Source organism: Macaca thibetana, chromosome 8 (assembly GCF_024542745.1).
Source record: "Macaca thibetana thibetana isolate TM-01 chromosome 8, ASM2454274v1, whole genome shotgun sequence".
In the NCBI taxonomy this organism is placed as follows: Eukaryota; Metazoa; Chordata; class Mammalia; order Primates; family Cercopithecidae; genus Macaca; species Macaca thibetana.
Window position 1 is genome coordinate 12,103,910 of NC_065585.1, and position 22,792 is coordinate 12,126,701.

Here is a 22,792-nt window from a genome sequence, read left to right on the forward strand (position 1 = left end):
GGTGTTGGTGGCTGGAAGAGTGTAGGATACTGCCACAGAGAGAAAGTTGAGTTACACTGTGAAAGGCCCAAACATCAGCTCAGGAGTCAGCACTTTACCCTACAGAAAAGGGAGAAATTGTGAACAGTTGGCTAAATGCTAAATTTCCAAAAACCAGCTCTGGAAGCTCTGTTTCTATCCCAGATCCACTCAGTGTTAGCTGGGCAGCCTGAGGCTGGCTGTTTGTGTCTCACTTTCTTCATCTGTGCCAGGCAGACACGAATAGGTCCCCCTCCCAAGGACACCATGAGGGTCCACAGAGTCAGTTCATGGAAAGTGGGGAGGGTGCCTGGCTCATAACCACGAGCTCCCATTAAATACCAGCCACTTTTACCCAGCGGAACATCAGCGTCCTTCCCACTTACTCGCATATTGCATGGAGGAAAGGAAGAGGTTGCTTTTGCTTTGACAGCATCTTCCCCCTTCTGGGTTCAGGATGCTTGACCTCACATGCTTAGGGCAACTTTGTTGGCATTCTCTTGTATATGTGGTCTTGAACTGAGCAAGCAAAGTGCATTTCAAGTAGAAACAGGTCCACAGGACTTTGGTTACCACAGCTGGCCCATGAGAAGCAGCAGGGCATGAAGCAGAAATGGCTGCTCAGGAAAGGGAGGTCCAAGCTCAGATCTGCACCTTGTGAGGCCTTGGGCAAAGTCAGCCACCCCTCAGAACCTGGGGTCCCCATTTATGGGAGCTGAGTGAATACAGTCTCCTAGCAGGTGACTGAATAAATATTAAACACGATCGTTCATGTAGCGTGTTCAGCATAGCCTACCAAAGAGCAGATGCAAAATAAATAACACATATTACTTGTGATATCTGAAAACTGAGCAGCCAGGTAAAACCGAAAGAGGAAGGGAGTCCTGGAAACAGCCAACTTATATTGGTTGTAAGAAAAGGTTGGTTGTGGTATTTGGCTTTTAATAACAACCATCGGAGGGGGTGTGGAGACCATAAGTTTTGCATAGACAAAAGCAAACATGAGAAGGATGCTGTCCTAGCAAAGCTTCTAGGGACCATGAGGCCATGAGGCTACCAGGCTACCCAAATCTACTCGCCGCTGCTTAACCATGGGGGATATCTCACCCCAGTGCAGCACTGGTGTCTTCCCACGGTATGTTCCTGGTCATCGAACCACTCAATGGATTACAGTCATCTGTTCACCTCTGTGAATAACTGAAAAGGTGTAAAAACCCGAAGTGCTTCCTATGCCCCGTTGAGAATCCCCAAGTGGAAGCCACATGGCCACTTTTATCTCCACTGGATTCATTCTAAAGACATGGGCTGGGCACGGTGGCTCACGCCTGTAATTCCAGCACTTTGGGAGGCTGAGGTGGGCGGATCGCCCGAGGTCAGGAGTTTGAGGCTAGTCTGACCAACATGGTGAAACCCCGTCTCTACTAAAAGTACAAAAATTAGCCAGGTGTGGTTGCAGGCACCTGTAATCCCAACTATTCGGAAGGCTGAGGCAGGAAAATCGCTTGAACCCGGAAGGCAGAGGTTGCAGTGAGCCGAGATTGCGCCACTGCACTCCAGCATGGGCAGCAGAGCAAGACTCTGTCTCACAGAAAAAGAAAAAAAAAGACACAGAATGAGAGGAATTGTGCACCAGGGATTTGAATAGACATCTAACAACAGGTTGCTTATAATTTTTATCATGATGCCTTTAGGCAAATTACTTGGCATCTTGGAGGCTCAGTTTTTTCATTTACAACATGGGGATTAAAATGCAATAATCTTCACAGGATTGCTGCTAGTCCAATTGAAAAAAAAAAGATGCATGTGAAAAATGTGGCACCTAAAGTACACCATGCATGGTGGTTACTGGGAGAACAGAGTGCGTGGGGCATAAATGAATTCTAAAATATGGCTGGGAAAATCAAGGGCTGGGGATCTTAAGGGTCTAGGAACCCTTGAATATAGAGGTGTTGGACCCTAAAGGTGCAGAGGAATGTGCATTCTGATGAGCCGTAGACATGAGTGAAATAGACCAGCGTGTCTGAACCCAAGGGACAGCTGGAGGATATCTTTCTTCTCTATTTAAGAGGCAATGAGTTGCTTTTAGAATGAGTCAATAAGATTGATTTTGGTCACATTTCTATGGCCCTGAGTAAGTTACTTCACCTTGGGATGCTCAGTTTTTCCCTCCCCAAAATGGGTATAAAAACACTGATGGCCGCGTGTGGTGGCTCACGCCTGTAATCTCAGCACTTTGAGAGGCCGAGGTGGGTGGATCACGAGGTCAGGAGATTGAAACCATCCTGGCCAATGTGGTGAAACCCCGTCTCTACTAAAAATACAAAAAGTTAGCCAGGCATGGTGGCATGTGCCTGTAATCCCAGCTACTTGGGAGGCTGAGGCAGGAGAATTGCTTGAATATGGGAGGCGGAGGTTGCAATGAGCCAAGATTGCGCCATTGCACTCCAGCCTGGCGACAGAGCAAGACTCCGTCTGTAAAAAAATAAATAAATAAAATAAAATAAAATAAAATAAAATAAAAAACAATACTGACCACACAAGTTGATCAAGGCCTCAATGAGATCCAGGGGCTGAGGCTAGCTCAGTGCTGGGCTCATGTTATGTGCTTATGAGTGGTGGTTCTTTTGCTCTTTGTCAAAATGTATTTTTCACGCTGAGTATTAACCTGTCTAAGGAAGGACACTCACGGAGTGTCCCCTGCCTGTGCTGCACACTGCAGCTGATCTCTCCAGCCTCTGCATCTGGCTTCATCTTCCTCGCCTCATAACCTGGGAGGTCGTTTCCATTTCCAACCCATGACAGGTCATTATTTTAGATTTCCATCCAATTAAATCTCCCCCTAAATTCATGGTCTCACCTCCCATTTCTCCAAGGGCACCTGTGTGGGTGGACATTGGAGTTCACAGTTGAAGTCAGACTGAAAACCATGTAACAGGGTCTTCCTGGCCTGCCTGCCCTGTGACAGGCTGCGTGTGCTTCTTCCGCTACAAATTCCTTTTGTTCTTTGGCAAGGACGCCCCAGAGAGCACTCCATAAATCAGATGGGAAGTGGGGCCTGTCAGAGGGGTGATGTGCTTTCTAAAACCTGGTGGTGGATTGGCTCTGAGGCCAGGGGTGGCTTAGTCCTGCTGGAGGCCAGTGGCATCTCACCCCCTTGGCCACATCATCTCCCCCCGGGGCACAGAAGCACTGGGGTTTTCAGCCTGAACAAGACTACACAGAATTTCCTCAATCTCTAAGATGGCTGAGTACAGCAGAATCAAGTCTTTCTCATGATAACATGGGCTAGGGAGAAGCCTTCCAAGAGAAAGAAGCTACCTTGTAATGTACCTGGAAAGACGGGGGACCCTGAGAGTCAGACGTTTTACAGAGAGATTTTCATACAAGGGAAAAAAGAAACAGGTTTATTTAATTTTTATTCTTTTTGTGCATGAGCCTCTAGAGTGAAAGAGAGATTATTTTCATTCTTTGTCTGCATTCTCTCTTTGCCCTCTTTATCTTTGTTTTCTCTTCCCTCCCTTCCTGTGTCTTCTACTTTTTGTGCTATTTTCACCTCCTCCTCTTCCTCCTTCTCCCTCTCACCTTTGCTTTTCCTCCTCGCCCTCTTTCATTCCTCCTCTGCTCCCTCCCTCCTTTCCTTCCTTCTTTCATTGTTTCTTTTATCTTTCCTCCTAGAGGTGTATTTAGTCCACCTGTGCCATTCTAAATGCACAATTGTGGGGATCAGTATTGTACGCAGCCCCATTCTCACACCCTGTGAGGTCAATGGATTGGGCCTTCGTGGGAAACCCTGGAAGTCTGCGGCCTCTGCAGGCACTCACTTGTTCCCTCATTTCTTTCATTCTGCAGTTGAGGAAAGGAAAGTTCAGAGAAGTTCCTGGTAATTTACGATCCGGGTAAAGCTAAAATTCAAATTCAAGCTTGGTTGATACTGGATCTTAAACCTCTCTCTCTGCCCGTGCCCGGCTAAGTGCAGAGGATACCAGGGCACGCTTACATTTCTCAAACAGTTGGGCACACGGCTTTCAGCACTGCCACTACCTACCATGCCCCTTTGAAATCTCAGGTCCAGTTTCCCATGGCAACAGCCAGGGAGCTGCACTGGTGGGTGTCTCAGGCCCGAACCCCACACTGGCTGAGGCATATCCAGGGTCCCTGACCGGCTGTCTGCTTCCTCCTCAGAGGTGGCTGATGGCCTGTGCTGTGTGCTCACCACACCCTGCCTGACACAAAGCACGGCTGCCCCAGCAGTGAGGGCCTCCAACTCACCTGTCACCTTGCGTCAGAAGACCGTGGACTGGAGGAGAATGTCCAGGTGAGTATGGGGTGTGTGTGTGTGTGTGTGTGTGTGTGCATGCAAGTGCTCCGTGAACATGTGAGCACAAAACAGTATGTGTGCCTAGTACATGAAAACCATGGCCAGGGTCATCTAGCCCTGCTGAGACTAGAGGGTGAGCATCCCACACAAGTGTAGACCAAGGGAATCCCTGGGTGCAGGGGCAGCCTCAGGCCTCACGATGTGTGTGGCAGCTCCCCATGTTTCTGCAAACATTTACTGAGTCCTTATTCTATGCTAGCAGTATACATTCTAGCTGAAATATACCACTTTTCTTTTTCTGATTGTTAGGATACTAGAAACTAACACATCCTGTGTAAATTTAATATTATTTAAAATCTACTCACAAAGCTTAAACACATCAGCAGAATCCTATAGTGACTTCTTTGTTTTTTCTAAGAGAAAAAAAATTTCATGGATTTGTTCTGTTTATTCCATTGTCAGCCTGTGAATTTTAAAGTATATCTGTAGTTCGGGATTTGTGGGTTATCTTAATAATTCAGTATCAATCCAGACATCCCACTGGCAAATCAAAGAAAATCAGAGATCAAAAGTATGCGAGACAGGAAGAAAACTACTCTTTCTTGTAAATAACAAAAGTTAATTTTTACTAAAATTTACAGTTGGAAGTATCAGCCATCCAAGAAAAGAGCGGTTCAGATGGGTTAAGTGATTTGTACAAGATCACTTGGCCCACAAATGTAAGAACCAGAATTAAAATAATGGGTTAGAATAATTGCAGTTAGAGTAGTTAGAATAATAGGTAAGGGTAATAATTAGAATAAGTTAGGGCCAGGCATGGTGTCTCATGCCTGTAACCCCAGCACTTTGGGAAGCCAAAGTGGGCAGATCACCTGAAGTCAGGAGTTTGAGTCCAGCCTGGCCAACATGGTGAAACCCTGTCTCTACTCAAAATACAAAAAAGTAGCTGGGTGTGGTGGTGGATGCTTGTAATCCCAGCTACTCAGGAGGCTGAGGCGGGAGAATCACTTGAGACAGGGAGGCGGAGGTTGCAGTGAGCAGAGACTGCACCACTGCATTCCAGCCTGGGCAACAGAGCAAGACTCTATCTTAAAATAAATAAATAAAAATTATAATAAGTTAGAGAAATAGTCACCAGGATTTTTGTTTTTCTTTTCCTGCTGTTCTCATTTTCTTGCCCTTTATCCCCTCCTCTCTCTGTGACTCTCTTTTTTCCCTTTCTCTGCCCCCTTTTCTTCTGACCAACAGACTGCATGAGAACCCTGAGGGAACAGAGAACCCACTTGGGGTAGACGAATCCCTTTTCAGCTATGGCCTTCGAGAGAGCATAGCCTCTTACCTGTCCCTGACCAGTGAGGACAACACCTCCTTTGATCGAAAGAAGAAAAGTGTCTCCCTGATGTACAGTGGCAGCAAGAGAAAAAGCTCATTCTTCTCATCACCACCTTACTTTGAGGACTAGCCAAGAATAGACACAATGGTTCATGCCCAAAAGGAACAGAAGTTCCAACTATTGCCTGGGATCTTGCAAAAAGCAAGGTTCCCTGATCCCCGGGAACCTCACATATTTTAAAAGCCAAGAGAAGCCACACGGAGACTCAAATTCACATCTTCTCTATCCACATCGTGACCAAAGGAACCCCCCCGCCCCCCGGTGTCTGATCAGGGCTGTGGCATCACGAAACATTGGATCATGACATGTCAGGCGATGCTTGGAAAAGCCCAGCATGTATGTATGCACACATTGTGTGTGTGGGAAGGACAAAGCCACTCGCACAAGAAAGTGCACCAGGACTGTTCTCCAAGGAACTGCACCTGTCCAGATAGTACTCTGAGGTCATTGGAGAGAACTTCTGCATGGGCAAGCCTGAGAGGGAGAGGAAACAAAAGCTGTGGCCTGGCAGAAGGTCTGGGTTTGCAGATGGGTGCCCTGAATGGAACTACTTTAACCAATCCATAGGGACCTCTGGTATGATTTCCTCTCTTTTTAAAGGAACTTCGTGACACTAAACATTAGCCCAAAGGACTTCTTAGCCTTCAAATGGGAGATACCTTTGGCCTGCTCCCACACCAAAGCCATGTGGGTGGAAGTCAGATGGCCCCCCTGATTCTGCAGAGGGCCAGAAGAATGAGAGGAAGGCTGCTGGCAGGGAAATCAAGGGGACGAGCCTAGAACAGCACCAGCTTCCCTGATGTCTGCAGTCACGGCTTTGCAGCGCAGACAGAGCTTCTCTGAGATGCTGGGATTCTTGTCTGTATGAATGCATCAACTATTCATTTATTGCCTGAATAGGCATTGCATTAAGTCCTGTGTAAGGTGTCAGGCAAGCCAAAAAAAAAAAAAGATGCATAAGTCCCAACCCCCAACAGAGGTGTTCACAGTGTAGACAGGGAAAAAAAATGTATAAACAAATGTGTAAAAAGAGAAATCAGCTCATGGCTTAGGCTGGAATTGGAGACAGGTGAGAGACACTCAGGAGCTCATTTTCCAGCTGCTCTTCAGAGTGGAAGGGCTGGCTGGATCGGGTAGGTAAGAATAGCTGGATTTTTTTTTTTTTAAGAAATGGACGCAGTCTAAAGAATTAACTCACGCAGTACTTTATTCTAAGAAGGGTCTGGCATCCATATGAGGAAAAATGCTGAACTCCAGGAAAGATGGGGAGTTCAAGTGGATTAATGATGTCACGCATAATTTTAAGAGACAAGGGAGAAAACACAATGTATAGCCAGAGAAGGAGAAGCTGCCATCCAAATCCTGCTAGGAAAAGAGTGGGCTGCAGATGAATCTATGACTCATGTTTCCCGGTTTCAAAGGGATTCTGGGGAAGGAGGGGAACATGCTTGCAGTACCTCTCCCTGTCTGTCTGCTCACATAAGCATTCCGTCCATCTGAGCTCATCGTGCTAGTGGTATGTATATGTGCAGTTACACGACTTTCTGTATCATAGATTCCAGTGTGTTTATACAAGGAGACATCTGTGGTTTCCCCAACAATTCCAAAAGGCTATTTCAAAGGAACCAGCCAACGTATGAGAAATGAATGTAACACTGTGGATATTGACTTCCCGCATAAGGCAGGTGACCCCCTGAACTCCAGATGTCTGCACAGCATCTTATGTTCTTATGTATTGTTTTCTGTTGTGAAGAATGTGATTGGAATGTTTGGGGAGCACCAGAGGGATTTCTAAATGGGAAGCATTACACTTTGCTAAATCATGTATTTATTCCTGATTAAAATAAACCTAACAAATATTTAACCTTTAGCACATAGGGAGAGTTTCTGGGTTGAGGGGGATGGGTGCTTCATTCAGAAGCTCTGAGGGTTTCAAATTCTCAAATAAATGTACAACTAGAGAGAGAGGAGCAAAGATCACCCAGAGAAACCTGGTGCCAGTTAGCAGCTCAGCATCTTCTTTAGGGTGGCCTTAAGAAAAACCAGAGTGTATGACTCTGGGGGGTGTCTCATGAAACTTGAAGATGGGTCTAAGGGATTGAAGGAAAGACCAAATTCTGAACGATTGTTATAAAAACGTCTCGCCTAGATTTTCTGCACATTACTTGTGATAGCTGTGCTATTCATTCTTCCAAGAATTTCTTTCTGCAGATATTTCTGGACACCTACTAAATAGACACTGCTCAGGGACTGGGGCTGTAGCAATGAAAACCAGATGAGGTCTCTGATATCATGGAGTTTGACATCATAAATAAACAAGATGCTTGGTAATGATGGTGAGGGCAGGCTCCAAGCAGTCACCTGGCAGGCAGGGCATCCTTCAGGTCCAGGCTTAGGAAAGGCCTCCAAGCAGAGGCAATGTTTGGGCTGAGGCCTGAAAGGTGAGCAGCAAACAGCCATGTAAAGATCTAGGAAGTGTATGGAGTCCGCAGGAATAATGGGGCAATTCCTGCAGGCAGGAGGAGCAAGACTGCATGCTGAAGGAGCTAAAAGAAGGCAGGGTGGCCAGACTGAGGGAGCTAGGGAAGCATGGAATGTGAGTAGGAGGTATCAGGAAGGTCCTGCAGGGCCCTAGAGGGTAGGGGGTGGCATAGGGTCAGTTCTAGGAGACATGAGGAGCCACTGAAAGGATCCAAGTTGGGATAAGATCATTTCACTGATATGTTTGAAAGATCATGCTGTGTGGAGGACACATTTTTAAAATTCCAGCATTGTCTATTGACACACAAAATTTGAAAATAAATGGGCAAAAAATTTTAATGCAAAATTAAAATTTTAATGCAAAAATTTTTAATGCAAAAATGAATGAAAGGAAAACCTGTGGTCCCATTTTTGAGACAAAATGGGACAAGGTGAAAATAAATTACATAATGGCAAATAGAGATGTGCAAAAGGAACAATATATTAAGAAGAAAAAAATGATTGCAACCTATGTTAATGGGATGATATAGTTTCAGAATATATTAAGCAACTGCAACAGGGACAAATAGATAAATCCATAATTTTACTTGGAGATTTTAACATACAAATCTCAGAAACTAATTCAGTAAGCAAAGATAAGTAAATACATAAATAGGTAGATAGATTTTGATAACACTGTATAACTTTTCTGCCAACAAATGGATAATGTATTAGGTCACAGAGAAAGTACTAATGAATTTCAGAGTCAGCATCTTCCAACTCATGCTCTACGATAATAAAGTAATAAAATTGGAAATCAAATTCCAAAGTGATGAATAAAAATTTAAAAATTCTAGGGATCTAAAGTCTAAAAAAAATCCTTAGGTTAAGAAGAAAATAATGCAACAAATAAAACATTATAAATAAATGACAGATTGCTACTTTTCAAAATTGCATGGCTGTAGCTAATAAAATAGTCAAAAGGTAAATTATTGCTTGAAATAAATTGATCAAGAAACAAAGAATGAAAGCAATGAGTTTAACTTTCAACTTAAGAAGCTAAAGGAACAATAGATAGCCAAAGAAACGAGAAGGTAGAAGATAATATAAGACATCAGTGAAACAGACTTCTGAAAACACAGCCATAGAGAAGATTTTAAAAAAGCAAAACATTGTTTAAGTAGACTAATGTGATAAAAATATGAACAAGCATGATCAAGAAAGGTGATGAAGAACAAAAGCAAATCAAATGCAGTTCTGCTTGTAACCATACCTGAAAAGGGATTGTGCCCCTTGCCAGCAAAGCCCTAAGATGGCAGGTGTGGTCCTCCTTCCTCTCCATCCCTTCCCTACTATCTGGAACGCCTGGCAGCCTAAACTCAACCATGCAGATGAGGAAGGCCTTAAGAAATAGCAGAGAAATATCTAGAAGAAACCAGAGCCCTGAGTGATCCAGAGACACCTGGACTGCCCACCTTGGCAGATGTTATGAGAGAGAGAGAAAGAAAAAAAAAAAGGAACTTATTTATCCACTAAACTGCTTTAGTACTGGGTCTCCTTCTTATATCAACTGAGCATTTTGCTTCAATAGGTATAGAAATAAACCTGCCATTATTTGCAGAATAATGAGGAAACTTCATAGAAAACCCAAAGAAACCGACAGGCAAAGCATTAGACAAGACAAAACAGCTCAGCAAATTGCTGAATCCACTTATTTCCTAACACTAGTATTTTCAACCTGGAAAATACAATAGAAAAGAAGACAGCATCAACAACACCAACCAGATGACGGTATGTGTGGGAACTTACCTCACAATGATTTCACAAAACTTTTATTAAAAAATGTTCAAAACTGCATGAAAGACCTAACAAGGCAAAAATACTACATTCACGGTTACAGTGTTTACCTGATTCGTAAATGCAAGGCTTAACATCATTACAATGTAGATTTTTTTTTTCTGAAATTAATGACCAAGTCTATGTCACTCAAACTCCCAGCAAAAATATTAGAATAAAACCTCAATAAACTTACAGAAGCATCAAAACTCATGAATATCTTGGTGAATTCTGAATAGACAAGCATAGCATGCTCATACTATGAGATATACTGCAAAAACAATAGAGAACAGTGTTCTGAGCCCAAACCACCATCTCTCTCATCACTTTAGTGGAACTCAGCACTGTCTCTGAACCAAGTGCTGTGCTAAGTGTTAAGGAAACACTAAAAGCATGAAACTCATATAAGTTTTCAAGCACCTAGTCATAGTAGAATTGGGATGAGAGATGTTAGAAAAATAACAAGCATGTAAAATAAGGCACAGTTCCTAAGAATTGCTACATATAAGTGTTTTCACTAAGGTGAGATTCTTGCCTTCTATTTCAAGAGACGAGGAAAGGCTTGGAGGCTTCACTTCAGCTGAGTCCTGAAGGACAGCAGGAACTTTCCAGGTGGATACTGGATATGCTGAACAAAGAACAGAGACAAAAAGGCCTGGAGGAAGGCACGGCATTTCCTCAAAGGGGTGATAGTTAGTGAGCCTGGAGTGTAGGATTCATGCAGGATTCATGCAGGAATGGAGTAAAAAACAAGACCAGAAAATTTAGCTCGAGGCTGATTCCTGAGGCCAGGAGTTCACCCTGAGGAATGCACACTTGGGGCGCTGTCATAGGACAGCAAGGGGAATGTTTTCTGGGTCCGTGAATCATACCACAGAGGACATGACTTCCCTGTCTTAAGACTGTGCAGGGACAGAGCCACAGGATGCATGTTTGCAACAAGTCATCCTTCATCCTCCAACCCAGCCCCAGAACGGGTGAAATACCCTAGGACATACTTCTGTCTGGAGTTGCCTTCCCTTGGCAAGGGAAGAGGGAAGAAGGAGCTTGATTTCTTGAGTTCCTATGTTGTGCAGGACACTTTGCAAACCATCAGTCCTGACAATATCTCGAGACCTTGGGAAACAGAATTCATCACACTGATTTAATTTGATACGTGAAGAATATAAGGTGAAGTGTTTTCTCCAAGACTAGGATCTTCATGCAGACCTATCTGATCTTAGGCTTCGGCTCTTTATCTTACACCTTGAGACCCCAGGAGAGTCCCAAATTCCTGGAGAGGCAGCATCATAGAGTGGGGAAACACAGGACTTGGCTTTAGGTTCTAGTCCTTAACACAGCTTCTTCCTTGCTGTGTGTTCTTTGGTAGGTCACTAAATCTCTCTGAACCTCAGATTTCTTATCTCTAGATTGAAAAATAAAATAAAGTCCCCATGCCAATCAGTCAAGGAATTGGTAAGATAAGACACTGAAAGTGCTGCAGTCTCAGATGTGCTGAATGAATACAGGTTATTCATTGTCATCACAGGCTTTCCCTTGACCAATGTTTCAACAGTTCTGGCCCCAAGATTTGCAGAGAGACTTAAGATTTTATCCTAGAATAAACTGCCAACTCATATTCATTTCCCCAAACATCTGTTGATAAAGAACACATTTAAGAACTGCTAATATATTGAAGTATTTTAGTTCTCTCAATTCCAAATAATTTCACATGCATCCCAAGGACTGCTGGAAGCAGTTGTAAAAGCTGCTTCCAAATGACTAAAACAGATGGAAGGGTTTATTTTTAAATACACTGCCATTTGTTAAAGCAGATTAGTATTTGAAATTCCCCAAACACCTAAACCCTCAAAAAGAAAAATCTGCTTTCTGAGCCCATTGGAAGGTATTTTTGGCATCTCCTGGGTCCTAATGAGTGTCTGGTTTCTGAAAGGACCCTGGAGAAATCTCTCCAGGATCAATTCAATGCAGGATGGTTTGTTTTCAACACCAGGAACTGAAAGATGTTTGTGCTCAATTCTCCTGCCACTGAGATGGATCAACTTCAGAGGGACAGATTGCAGAAAATTGGAATCAAAGGACAAGACTCACAAGAAAGGGATGGAAGGGAGGGAGCTGGTGTATCCTATGGGTCCCTGGGCCCCTGAGAGTAACAGCTGAATCCTCCCCCAGTCATCTGCTCATTGCTGCCCCCAAATAATTACAGCACATCCACGGACTCTAAGATGTGCTGTGTGGGGGTGCTCGGGGTCCCATGGAGAGCAAGGCACACCCAGCCCCTGCTCGGCTGGAGCTTGCAGTCTTGTGAGGCAGCAGCTTTGGCACTAAGAGCAATTACTTACTGTTGGAAATCCTGGTAAATGCTGCATAGGAGATGTACAGGCAGCACAAGCCATGTAAAAAGGGCTCAGTTCTAGGCTGAAAAGTCAGGAAGGCTTCTCTAAAGAAAAAGTAGGGAAGGCAAAGAGGGGGATGGGGAAAACTGTTCCATGCAAAGGAAACTGCCTGTATGGGCCAGAACAGAGCATGGACTCCAAGGAACATGAAAGGCTCCTGTGGCTGATGGAGAGAGATGCGTGGCAGGTGACACAGCTTACTGTTGGCAACGGTGACAATGCTGGTCTAGCATCAGTTGTGCCCAAACAATGATTATTCTCCTACCCTCCTAGGATCAAGAGTTTGGATCCCTAAAAGGTCGGGCAAGGCTGAGGTGCAGTTAGTCATTCTCCATCTTTCCTTAACTTCACAGTGTCCTAATTGCTTTCTCCACCTCCAGCATTGCCCCTCTTAAATTCATCCTTCAGCCAGCTTTAAGAGAGGTTGTCCTGAAGGGCAGCTGTAAGCACGTTTCCTTCCTGCTTAAAGGCCTTCTGATGGCACACCCATGTTCACAGCAGCACTGTTCACAATAGGCAAAAGGTAGAACTCAAATGTCCATCAACAGATGAGTAGATAAACAAAATGTGGTCCCTCTGCACAATGGAATATTATGCAGCCATAAAAAGGAGAGAAATTCTGACAATATGGATGGACCTTAAAGACATTATGCTAAGTGAAATAAGCCAGATACATAAGGACAAATCTTACATGATTACACTAATATGAGGCACCTACTACAGGCAAGTGGATAGAGATAGAAAGTAGAGTAGAGGTTACCAGGGGCTGAGAGAATGAGGAGATGTGGGCGTTAATGGATACAGAGGTTCTCTTCTGGCAATAGTAGTAATGGTTGCACAAGATTGAGAATGTACTTAATCCCAATGAACGGAACACTTAAAGTGGTTAAAATCATAAAATAAAATAAAAGAAACAAGCAAACAAATAAATAATCAAAACCACTCCGATGGCTCCCCATGGACTCAGGATAAAACCCAAGTTGTTCAGGGCGGTCTGGCTCCTCTCTGCCTCCACACTGCTACCCCACCAGGGCTCTGTCCGCCAAGCTTTCCCTGTTGCCAGGACTTTGTCTCTAGGTAAATGCCTACCCAGCATTCAGTATTTGGCTCAGACACTCCCCTCAAGGGATGTGCTGATCCGAACTCCCTCCTTCCCTTATGCTTGGTTGGGGCCTTCTCTTTGGGCTGCCCTAAGATCGTCTTGTAAATATCTACTTTAAGCATTCGTCCCTCAACCCCCAGTAATGACAAGCTTCCTAAGAACTGGGCTATGTATAATTTTTCATGGCATTTCCAGATGCACAGCACATCTGGCACAAATTGGATGTGCCATAAAATTAGAAACTAATCAATGACAGATCAATAAATATCAGGGCGTATGCAGTGGCCAACCAGGTTATTTTTTCCATTATAATTATTGTCATCATCAACATCATTGTATCATCACCATCATCATCATCATCATTACCACCATCATCTTCCTCCTCATCACCATCATCCTCATCCTCACGTAGCTGGCACTTCACACCATTCAGTAGAATTGCAAGCAGTGAGTTCTCTTCTTTGCCATCATTCATTGACAAGAGAGATAATAGATGGTTCAGATCACTAAATCCTAATGAACCACTCTCGGGAAATAGAAACACTTTACCATCTAAAATTTTTAGCACTTCAGACATGAGTGGGAAAAAGTTAGCATTGTGGAATCACACATATGTGGAAAACTCCAAGCAGGATCCACACTCAGGACAAAGGACAAGGGAAACCCAAGCAATTGAAACCAGCTAGACTTTTGAAGCACAGGCGAACCACCTCCCCCAGCCATATCTGCAGTAAGACTGAAGGTGGAACACACACCACTTACCATCAGCACAGCTCTCCGGAAAAGCTGGGAGTTGGTGGCCCTGGCCATGAGAAGGTGGATGCTGGCCACATCAGCCCCAGCACGGTCTGCTGCCAGGGACACGCGCCGAGGGTCCCCGCCAAATCCTCGGATGTGGGTCTGCACCCAGGTCAGAGCCGCCACCTGGTCCAGCAGCCCCCAGTTGCCACTCACCTCTCCGGACCCTTCAGAAAAGAGGAAAGCCTTTTATCCTTTGTGACTTTGCAAACTTGGATTTGAAAATCATGGTGCTGTCTAGGGCAGGAACGTACGTGGCCCTTCCAGGGGCTCTGGGCTCTTGTCCTCACAGGTCGGGACTGTGGGTTCCAAATACAGTGAGGAACAGTGGAGGAGCAGGGGCCTTGAGACCAGATACACACAGGCCTGAATGCTAGCCAGCTAGGAGAACTTGATCATGTTTTTGTACCTCTCCTTTGCCAGCTAGGATCGTGTCCTTATAACTCTCTGAGCCACAGCTTCCCTGTCATTAGCTGAGGGGACTTGCTCAGATTAGAGGCAGCACATCTTCAGGTCCACCACTAGCTTGGCCAATCAGTGGAAAGGAGGTGAACTCTCTGCCCCATGTCTTTGACTATTGCAGGTGGCTGTCCCCGACAATGGCCAGGCCAGGCTGGGGCTCTGGATCCCACCCATCCCCTCACCTCATCATCTGAAGCCTTTATTAGCACGCAACTGAATTGATCTCTTTCCTTTTTCATAGAATCCAATTAACATTTGCTGAAATCTCAGCACTATTTTTTTTTAATAAAATGATCTAGATACAAACAAGTATAGCAAAAATATGCTCTTCTCCTTAGGCTTTTCAGGCACTACATACACTTCTGGTTGTCTTCTGAATTCAGTAGATCCTTGTCAAACTACTCCACTAACTTGTCCTCTTTATCAGACCTTGAAACACCAGATCTCATTCTCGTCTCATCTGAGGTTCCCATTCTTCTTTTCTGACTTTGCACTAAGGAACCTCATCAAGTTCCATGGCTTTCATTACCACCTACATGTTGGTGACAGTCCTGTGTGTGTCAGCAGCCCAGCCCACTCCCTGAGCTCCAGACCCCTCACGTTTCTCCATGAGGCACCATAGTTATGATTCACAGGATTCAGCATCCAGCAAGAAACTACTGATAAGACCCATATTCCCAAATAGGAAAAAAGAAAAGAAAAAACAGAAAAATCTTGCATCCTGATTCCCCAGTCTAGTAATCACAAAATTGAAGAGAACACCACGGTCTCACCATGGAGCCACAGCAGCCGGCTGCAGTCCCAGCTCCACCACTGATAGCCTTGAGGGGGCCTGGACAAGTTCATGTTTGTGTGCTTTGATTTTCCCCACATGTAAAATGGGGGTGATAATAGCACTTCCTCATAAGGTTGTTGACTAAATTAGTTAATATTTGTAAGGAGAACAGAACAGTGCTTGTCATAAACCACTATGGAAGATTAATTTTTCATAAGATAGAACAGGTTTAGGTTCTAACATGTCGCTGATGCTCTTAGCAGAGTGTCCTTGTCTCCAGCCTGCCTGAGCACTCCACTTAGCTCAGAGTGCATAATGATACAAATTATTCTTCCAGCTGTGGAAATGTTCAGAAGTTCTTCAAATGCATTTTGTGTTCTGGGACTGGTGAAGCCATTGGTAGAACATGATCCTCATTGTGAACTTTCTGGATTGCTCTTATGATCCATTTGTTAGGATGAATGTGTTTGTTTCCTCTAAGGTCTCAGGTAGCCTGGGAAAGCAGGGCACCAACTGAGTCAGACCAAGTCCTGCAAATCTGGAAAGTGACATCCACAGCCTGTATTTCAGGCATAAGGAGGAGAGGAAATGTTCCTGACTCTCCTTTCCCATGTATTAGCTTTTTTCCCACTATATGATAAGGGTCAATATTGACTGCTGGGGTCTAGACTTCTGAGAGGTCACAGGTGAGCATGTGTTCAAGGGGCCACTCATCCAACAAGTATGAACTAGGCTTCAGCTGGTATCAGGCACTATGCTGGGTACGGCAGAAAGCAAGAGAGATCCTACCTAGCCCTAGGGACCACACAACCTCAGAGACAAACGCAGAAGGCAATTACCAAACAATTACAGTCCAGTATGTCTGGTCCAATCTTTTCCTTTACTGGTGAAAAAACCAAAACTTTAGAGGGAATGAGCTTGTTTAGATGGAAGAAGTGAATCTGAGATCAAGTTGGGACTCAAATCCTAATTCACAATCAGAATTCTGTCCTAACATTCAACCCGATTCAATAAACGTTTGTTGAAAAATCCATGATGTGCATTAAAAAGTTTCAGTGCTTTATTTCTGAAATTTCTCTATCCAAAAAGCCTTTATACCTCCCTCATTCCTACTGCATCAAGTGCAAACTTCTTCCTGGCTTTCCTTAGTCTGGGTCCCCATCACTGCCCAGGGGCCGCCCCCTCTGCTGCAGTCTGTGTGTCTCAGCCCCAGTTCTCATCCTGAGGTCCCACCTCACTCAGTCATGCCACAGGCACACTCTGTGCCCCATCTGATGTGCTTCGAGGCTCAGGCCCAGGGGCAAGACACCAGAGGACCGGTCTCAGCTGCCCACAGGGAGAACTGACCTGAATGGAAGCCCTCCTGGCCTGCGCTAACACTATTCTCCACCCACTGCCACCTGCCCTGATCTGCCCCGTACCTCCTGGCTCCTACTCCTCTGCTCAGAGCACCCAGCAAGCATTCACCTGCTCCCTCATTGTTGAATTAGCTCTTGTTTGCTCATTCGATCTCTTCAACGACCTGACGGAAGCCCCTTAGCACCGTTCTATGCTTGCCCTGGTCTTGCCAGAGAACATCAACAAGAGGCAGTGTAGTGTAGCGGCCATGAAGCCAGACCAGCTGGCTGCAGTCCCAGCTCCACCATGTACAGCCTTGAGGGTCCCTGGACAAGGTAATGTTTGTGTGCTTTGATTTTCTCCATCTGTAAAACGGGGATGATAATAGCACTTCCTAATAAGGTTGAGTAAATTAGTTAATACTTGTAATGGGAACAGAACAGTGCTTGTCATAAAGCACCATAGAAGACTAATTTTTAATAAAATAGAACAAGTTTAGGTTCTAACATGTTGCTGATGCTCTTAGCAGTGTGTCCTTGTCTCCAGCCTGCCTGTGAGGGGGCACCTGCTGAGGGAGCATTCTGAGTCGTTTTGGGTAGAGAGGAGAGCAGACCTGCTCAGTAGGCCTCTGAGTGTCCCAGAAACGATGAGGTCATGGCGTATGTGGTTACCGTTGGCAGCCGGACCTTCTGTCTGGTGTCTTGGCCAAAGCACATTTCCTCTGCTCCCACGTCCTGCAGAGCCCATAGGCCCCTTGTCCAGCCTCTCCTCCTGTGTCCCAGACGCCACCGCCCCAGTTCCCTTCACTGCATTGCTTTGCCAGACAGAGAGGAACAACGACTTGGTGCCAGATGCCCCCTGGGGTCTGTCCTGCTGCAGGGTCCAGGCTTGGGGAAATGGCCTCCCTTCACCCAGCAACTGCTTCCTTTCCAACTGCTCACATCCATAGGAACTAAGACTCCCTTTAAACACTGGGCTGGGTTTGCCTTTTTTCATCAGAGAGCATGCGTTTGTCTAGTGGGCCTCAGGACTGGCACAAGCTTCTGCTTTCATTTTCCTCTGGTCTCTTTCACAAAGTACCTCTGGAGCCTCGGGCTTTCAGGGACCGTTTTCACTCTGGGGTACAGCAATGTACCCCAGATGCCACACACGTTTATCAAACAAGATGATACTAATGAGGGGCTGCTCAGCCTGGCTCTGTGAGTGACAGGGCTGCCTCTGCTGAGATCAGGAGGCAGTTCTGTGCCAGCCACTGGCCAGATACTAGGCCAGGAAATGATAAAAACAACCCTGCCTTGGAAGAGCCCCTGTCTAGGGAAGAAGCGGGGAATGAACATGGGTGAGTCCTGGTGCTTGTCCTCACACACTTCATCTCATGTGAGACGCCCTGCAAGGCTTAGCATCTTCCACTCACAGACAGGCAGCCTGCACTGGGATGGGGAAGGAAGGAGCTGCTCAGAGTTTTGGCACCATGGAGCCACAGAGCAGCTCTCAGACCCCATCCCGCTCAGATGCAAAGCCACATTCCCTGCAGAATCCTAGGCTGAGGCTGACATGCAAAGTAACCAGCTCTTTCCAAACCTATCTTCTGAACTGCAATTTTCAATGACTTAAACTGGAAAAAGAGAGAGATGAAGAGGTGGAGTACAGGAAAGTTGGAGTGCAACAAAATGATCCTGTTGGACCTTGTAACAGTGGATCCAGGACATCAGGCAGTCCACAAATCCTAGAGAGCGTCCAACACACAGGACGAACCCCAAGGTAAACTGTGGACTTGAGTAAATCATAACACACCACCATCGGCTCGTCAAGTATAACACATGTGCCCAATCAAAGCATCTTATGAATAGTAGGGGAAGAAGGAGGGGGAGAAGGGAGTGTATGGGAACTCTCTGTCCTTTCCGCTCAACTTTTCTATAAACTTAAAACAGCTCTAAATAATAAAATCTATTATTTAAAAAATATGGGCCGGGCATGGTGGCTCAAGCCTGTAATCCCAGCACTTTGGGAGGCCGAGACGGGCGGATCACGAGGTCAGGAGATCGAGACCATCCTGGCTAACACGGTGAAACCCCGTCTCTACTAAAAAGTACAAAAAACTAGCCGGGCGAGGTGGCAGGCGCCTGTAGTCCCAGCTACTCGGGAGGCTGAGGCAGGAGAATGGCGTAAACCCGGGAGGCGGAGCTTGCAGTGAGCTGAGATCTGGCGACTGCATTCCAGTCTGGGCGACAGAGCAAGACTCTGCCTCAAAAAAAAAAAAAAAAAATATATATATATATATATATATATGTGTGTATATATATATATATATATATATATATATATGAAGGAGGGAACGGTTGCACCAGTGTCACAGGCTTATTGGGGGATTAACTGGAATGAAGGACTGGCCCCTTTGGGCTTCAGGAGATGAGCACATGCTTCCTGTTGGCCTCTGCAGGGTCAGGCTCAGTCCTGTCTCTGAGCTCGCCTGAGGCAGGCGGGAGACGGCTCCTCCATAGCAGGAAGCCTGAATCTGCATCACGGCTCTGTTGCTGCTGCTCTGCCCTGCCCCTGTCTCTGTGCCTCAGTTTCCTGATTGATTTGATGAGGATGTGAACATCTTTGCTCCCCTCTCAGAGCCGAAGAGCAGGGAGGCGCAATGTGAGAGACTGGGAAGCTTGGGAACATGGGACACACGAGGCAGACTAGGAAGGAAGGCAAAGAAAATGGCCCGTGTCTCTCTAGTAGAATAATTTATAATCCTGTGGGTCTATACCCAGTAATGGGATTGCTGGGTCAAATGGTATTTCTGGTTCTAGATTTTTGAGGAATCACCAAATCATTCTCCGATAAAGACACATGCACATGTATGTTTATTGCAGCACTATTACAATAGCAAAGACTTGGAACCAACCCAAACAACCCTCACTCATAGACTGGATAAAGAAAATGTGGCACATATACACCGTGGAATACTATGCAGCCATAAAAAAGAATGAGATCATATCCTTTGCAGGGACATAGATGAAGATGGAAGCCATCATTCTCAGCAAACTAACACAGGAACAGAAAATCAACCACCACATGTTCTCATTCATAAGTGGGAGTTGAACAATGAGAACATATAGAAACAGGAGCAGAAACAACACACACCCGGGCCTGTTGAGGGGTGGGGGTCAAGGGGAAGGAGAGCATCAGGACAAATACCTAATGCATGTGGGGCTTAAAACCTAGATGACAGGTTAATAGGTGTGGCAAACCACCATGGCACATGTATACCTATGCAACAAACCTGCATGTTCTGCACATATATCCCAGAACTTAAAGTAAAATTTAAAAAAAAAGAAGAAAGAAAGAAAATGGCCTGTGGCTAAACGAATGCGAAAGACAGACCCTGTTCAGCACAGCTGAAGAACGGAATCAAAAGGGCATGTCCAGCCATCTGAGGGAGCCCCCTGCACTACAGTATTTCTTGCTGTTCCACCAACAGAGTTTAAGGCACAGGATGCCACTTGTGACTGTGGCGATAATGTTTCTCAGCCTCACTGAGCTCCGCTGACCCATCTGTGAAATGGCCGCTCCCTGCCAGCCTCAGAGATCTCCTGTGAGAAGTAGATGAGGTAATCCAAGAGAAATATCTGGTGAAGACAGACACACTCCATAAATGTAACTTTCCTTCTCTCTTGCTGATGGTTTTTCCCTTGAGCAAAATCAACAGGCAGGCTTGGTGCACATCAGGAATGAGTGGGGTTGGGTGTTCTGGAAGCTTCCGTTGCCTCCCCAAAGGCTGCCCCTGCCGGCAGCCAAAATGAGTTTGCTTCTGCAGAAGCACATGAATTCTCAACAAGATTACACTCTGTGAAATCATAATCCCCCGCCCACTGAGGGACAGATGACATATGGAAACTCTCTTCTGTCTAGAAATGCTCTAAGCCAACAAGACAGCCATGTCTGAAAAAAGCTCCCCAGGCCCAGGCTCCTTGGGGTGAGTCCTGATGTCACCACATCTAGAGGAAGGGGCTACCAATGGCACAAATTATGGTCAGTCTTGTGTTCACACAGAGGAAAGCAAACCCAGGCAAAGAGATTTCCCTCTTCAAAGAGGAAAATAAACTCACCTGTGAATAATTCTTGAAGCACTTTCCAAAGAGCTTCCATAAAACCCCAGTCACCATATTCACTTCTCACCACTACATATACGTGAAAGAGGATGGGAATAATTTTCCTCTTTTTACCACCAAGAAAACTGGGATTTGGAAAGGCCAAATGAGGGACTCAGAGTCTCTCAGAGCCAGGAAAGGGGAAGCTCTGTCTGTCCTTGGATTCCCAACTGATCCTGCTCCCCATCAAAAAAATCTAAAATCTGTTTTTCATTCTCATCTACATTGACATCTGGTTGCATTTGCCTTAACTCATTGCCCATTTCATATGTCTAGAATCTTCTTAGCAGCACCCAAGGTCTCACGCCATGTGGTCATCCAGGTTTCTGCTCATGCTGGACGCCGACTCCACACATTCACACACATTCTAGTCCATCTGGTCATTCTGACCACTTTATCTTCCATTCGCCCACCCATACTTAGCAAGTAGGACATCTCAGATCTTAAATGAGACCCTTGGGAAACAGAGATGAAGCAGTCACTATCCTCGAAGATGTGCAAAACTCAAGTCTCTGAAAACCTTTTACATGTATTACTTCATTTAAGCCTTGTCATAACTTTAGAAGTCAGGTAAATATTATCCCCATTTTACCGAGGACAAGACTGAGACTGGGTGAAAGAAAAGGTTTTGTCCAAGGGTCCACAGCCAGAGGTGGCCCTGGGCTCTTCAGATTCCAAGGCCAGTGAGTCTGCCCCAACCACTGCAGCTGACACATTCCCTGCTGCAGGTGGTAGCTGGAGGAAAAGACATGGATGAAGGATATTTGGGTTGGTCCAGGGCTCACTTCAGCCCTAGTAGTCAGTGGGAAAGATGGAGGCCATAGACGGGGTGATCAACAGGTTTGTGATAGGGGACAGTCCATTGTTCACAAGTGAGGCCAGTATTAAAAGGAGGTGAGAATCTCCTTATTGATACAGCCGTGATTCCAAATCAGATGGCTTCTCTGTGGGCAGAAGAGCTATATAACTCATCCCCTAGGGTTGCTCAGGGCAAGTCAATTCCTGGCCCTGCTGTTCCCTGACTGTATAATTTTAAGCCAGTTTCTAATCTTCTTGGGCCTCATTTTCCTCTTTAAACTACACACTCACACATACACACACATCACAACTTAAGACCTATAATGGACTTGGAGCAGTGCGGCTCAGACATGTAGTAAGTTATCAATAAATGGCAACTATTATCCTTGTCTATGGGTGTCAGTATCCCTGGAGGGTCTCCTGAATGTGCTAACATTTCCACTGTGTGCCTAGTTTGGCTGGAGGAGGAGCAGGGGCAGTGAGGGGATGGGTCTTGGCGAAAAAGGGGCTGAGCCTTGGCTCAGGGGGTCAGCAGCTCCCACCAGAGGCAGCAACTCACCAGAACTCAGGAAGCCAAAGACACCCACTCGGTAGCTGGCAGTGACCACGATGAGGTTCCCAACAGCAGCCAGGAAGGAGCCGTCGATAGCCGGCCATCCTTCACTCCCCTCCCTGTCCATGGTGTTGTGGAAGAACACCAGCACGGATGCATTTGGGGCCTGTGGGAATTGGAGAAACATGAGGCTAGAGCATGGAGAAGGCACCTTTCCCATGCTTGGAGCCTGATTCTTGGTTGACACAGGACTCCTCTGGCCAACTCTGTGGCATACTTAGCCCCATGCAGTAGACGGAGCTGTGTCCCTCCAAATTTACACATTGAAGTCCTAACCCCCAAGACCTCAGCAGTTGACTGTATTTGGAGATAGTGCCTAATGTGGTAATTAAGGTAAAACGAA

At 45.6% G+C, this 22,792-nt stretch overlaps 2 protein-coding genes across 10 annotated transcripts in view; one reads left to right on the plus strand and one right to left on the minus strand.

The window, feature by feature from the left end:
• Positions 1-7,602, plus strand: part of SLA (Src like adaptor) — an 83,923-nt gene extending 76,321 nt beyond the window's left edge. For all 9 annotated transcript variants that reach the window (XM_050801676.1, XM_050801670.1, XM_050801672.1 and 6 more), the window contains 2 exons: positions 4,201-4,333; positions 5,585-7,602. In XM_050801676.1, coding sequence (XP_050657633.1) covers positions 4,201-4,333; positions 5,585-5,798 — 347 coding nt within the window. In that variant the 3' untranslated portion in view covers positions 5,799-7,602. The remainder of the gene's footprint in view (positions 1-4,200; positions 4,334-5,584) is intronic.
• Positions 1-22,792, minus strand: part of TG (thyroglobulin) — a 273,073-nt gene that overhangs the window by 94,663 nt on the left and 155,618 nt on the right. Inside the window, exons 40-41 of the mRNA XM_050800313.1 lie at positions 22,396-22,555; positions 14,286-14,488 (exon numbers count right to left, since the gene is read on the minus strand). Of these exons, the coding sequence (XP_050656270.1) occupies positions 14,286-14,488; positions 22,396-22,555 (363 nt within the window). The remainder of the gene's footprint in view (positions 1-14,285; positions 14,489-22,395; positions 22,556-22,792) is intronic.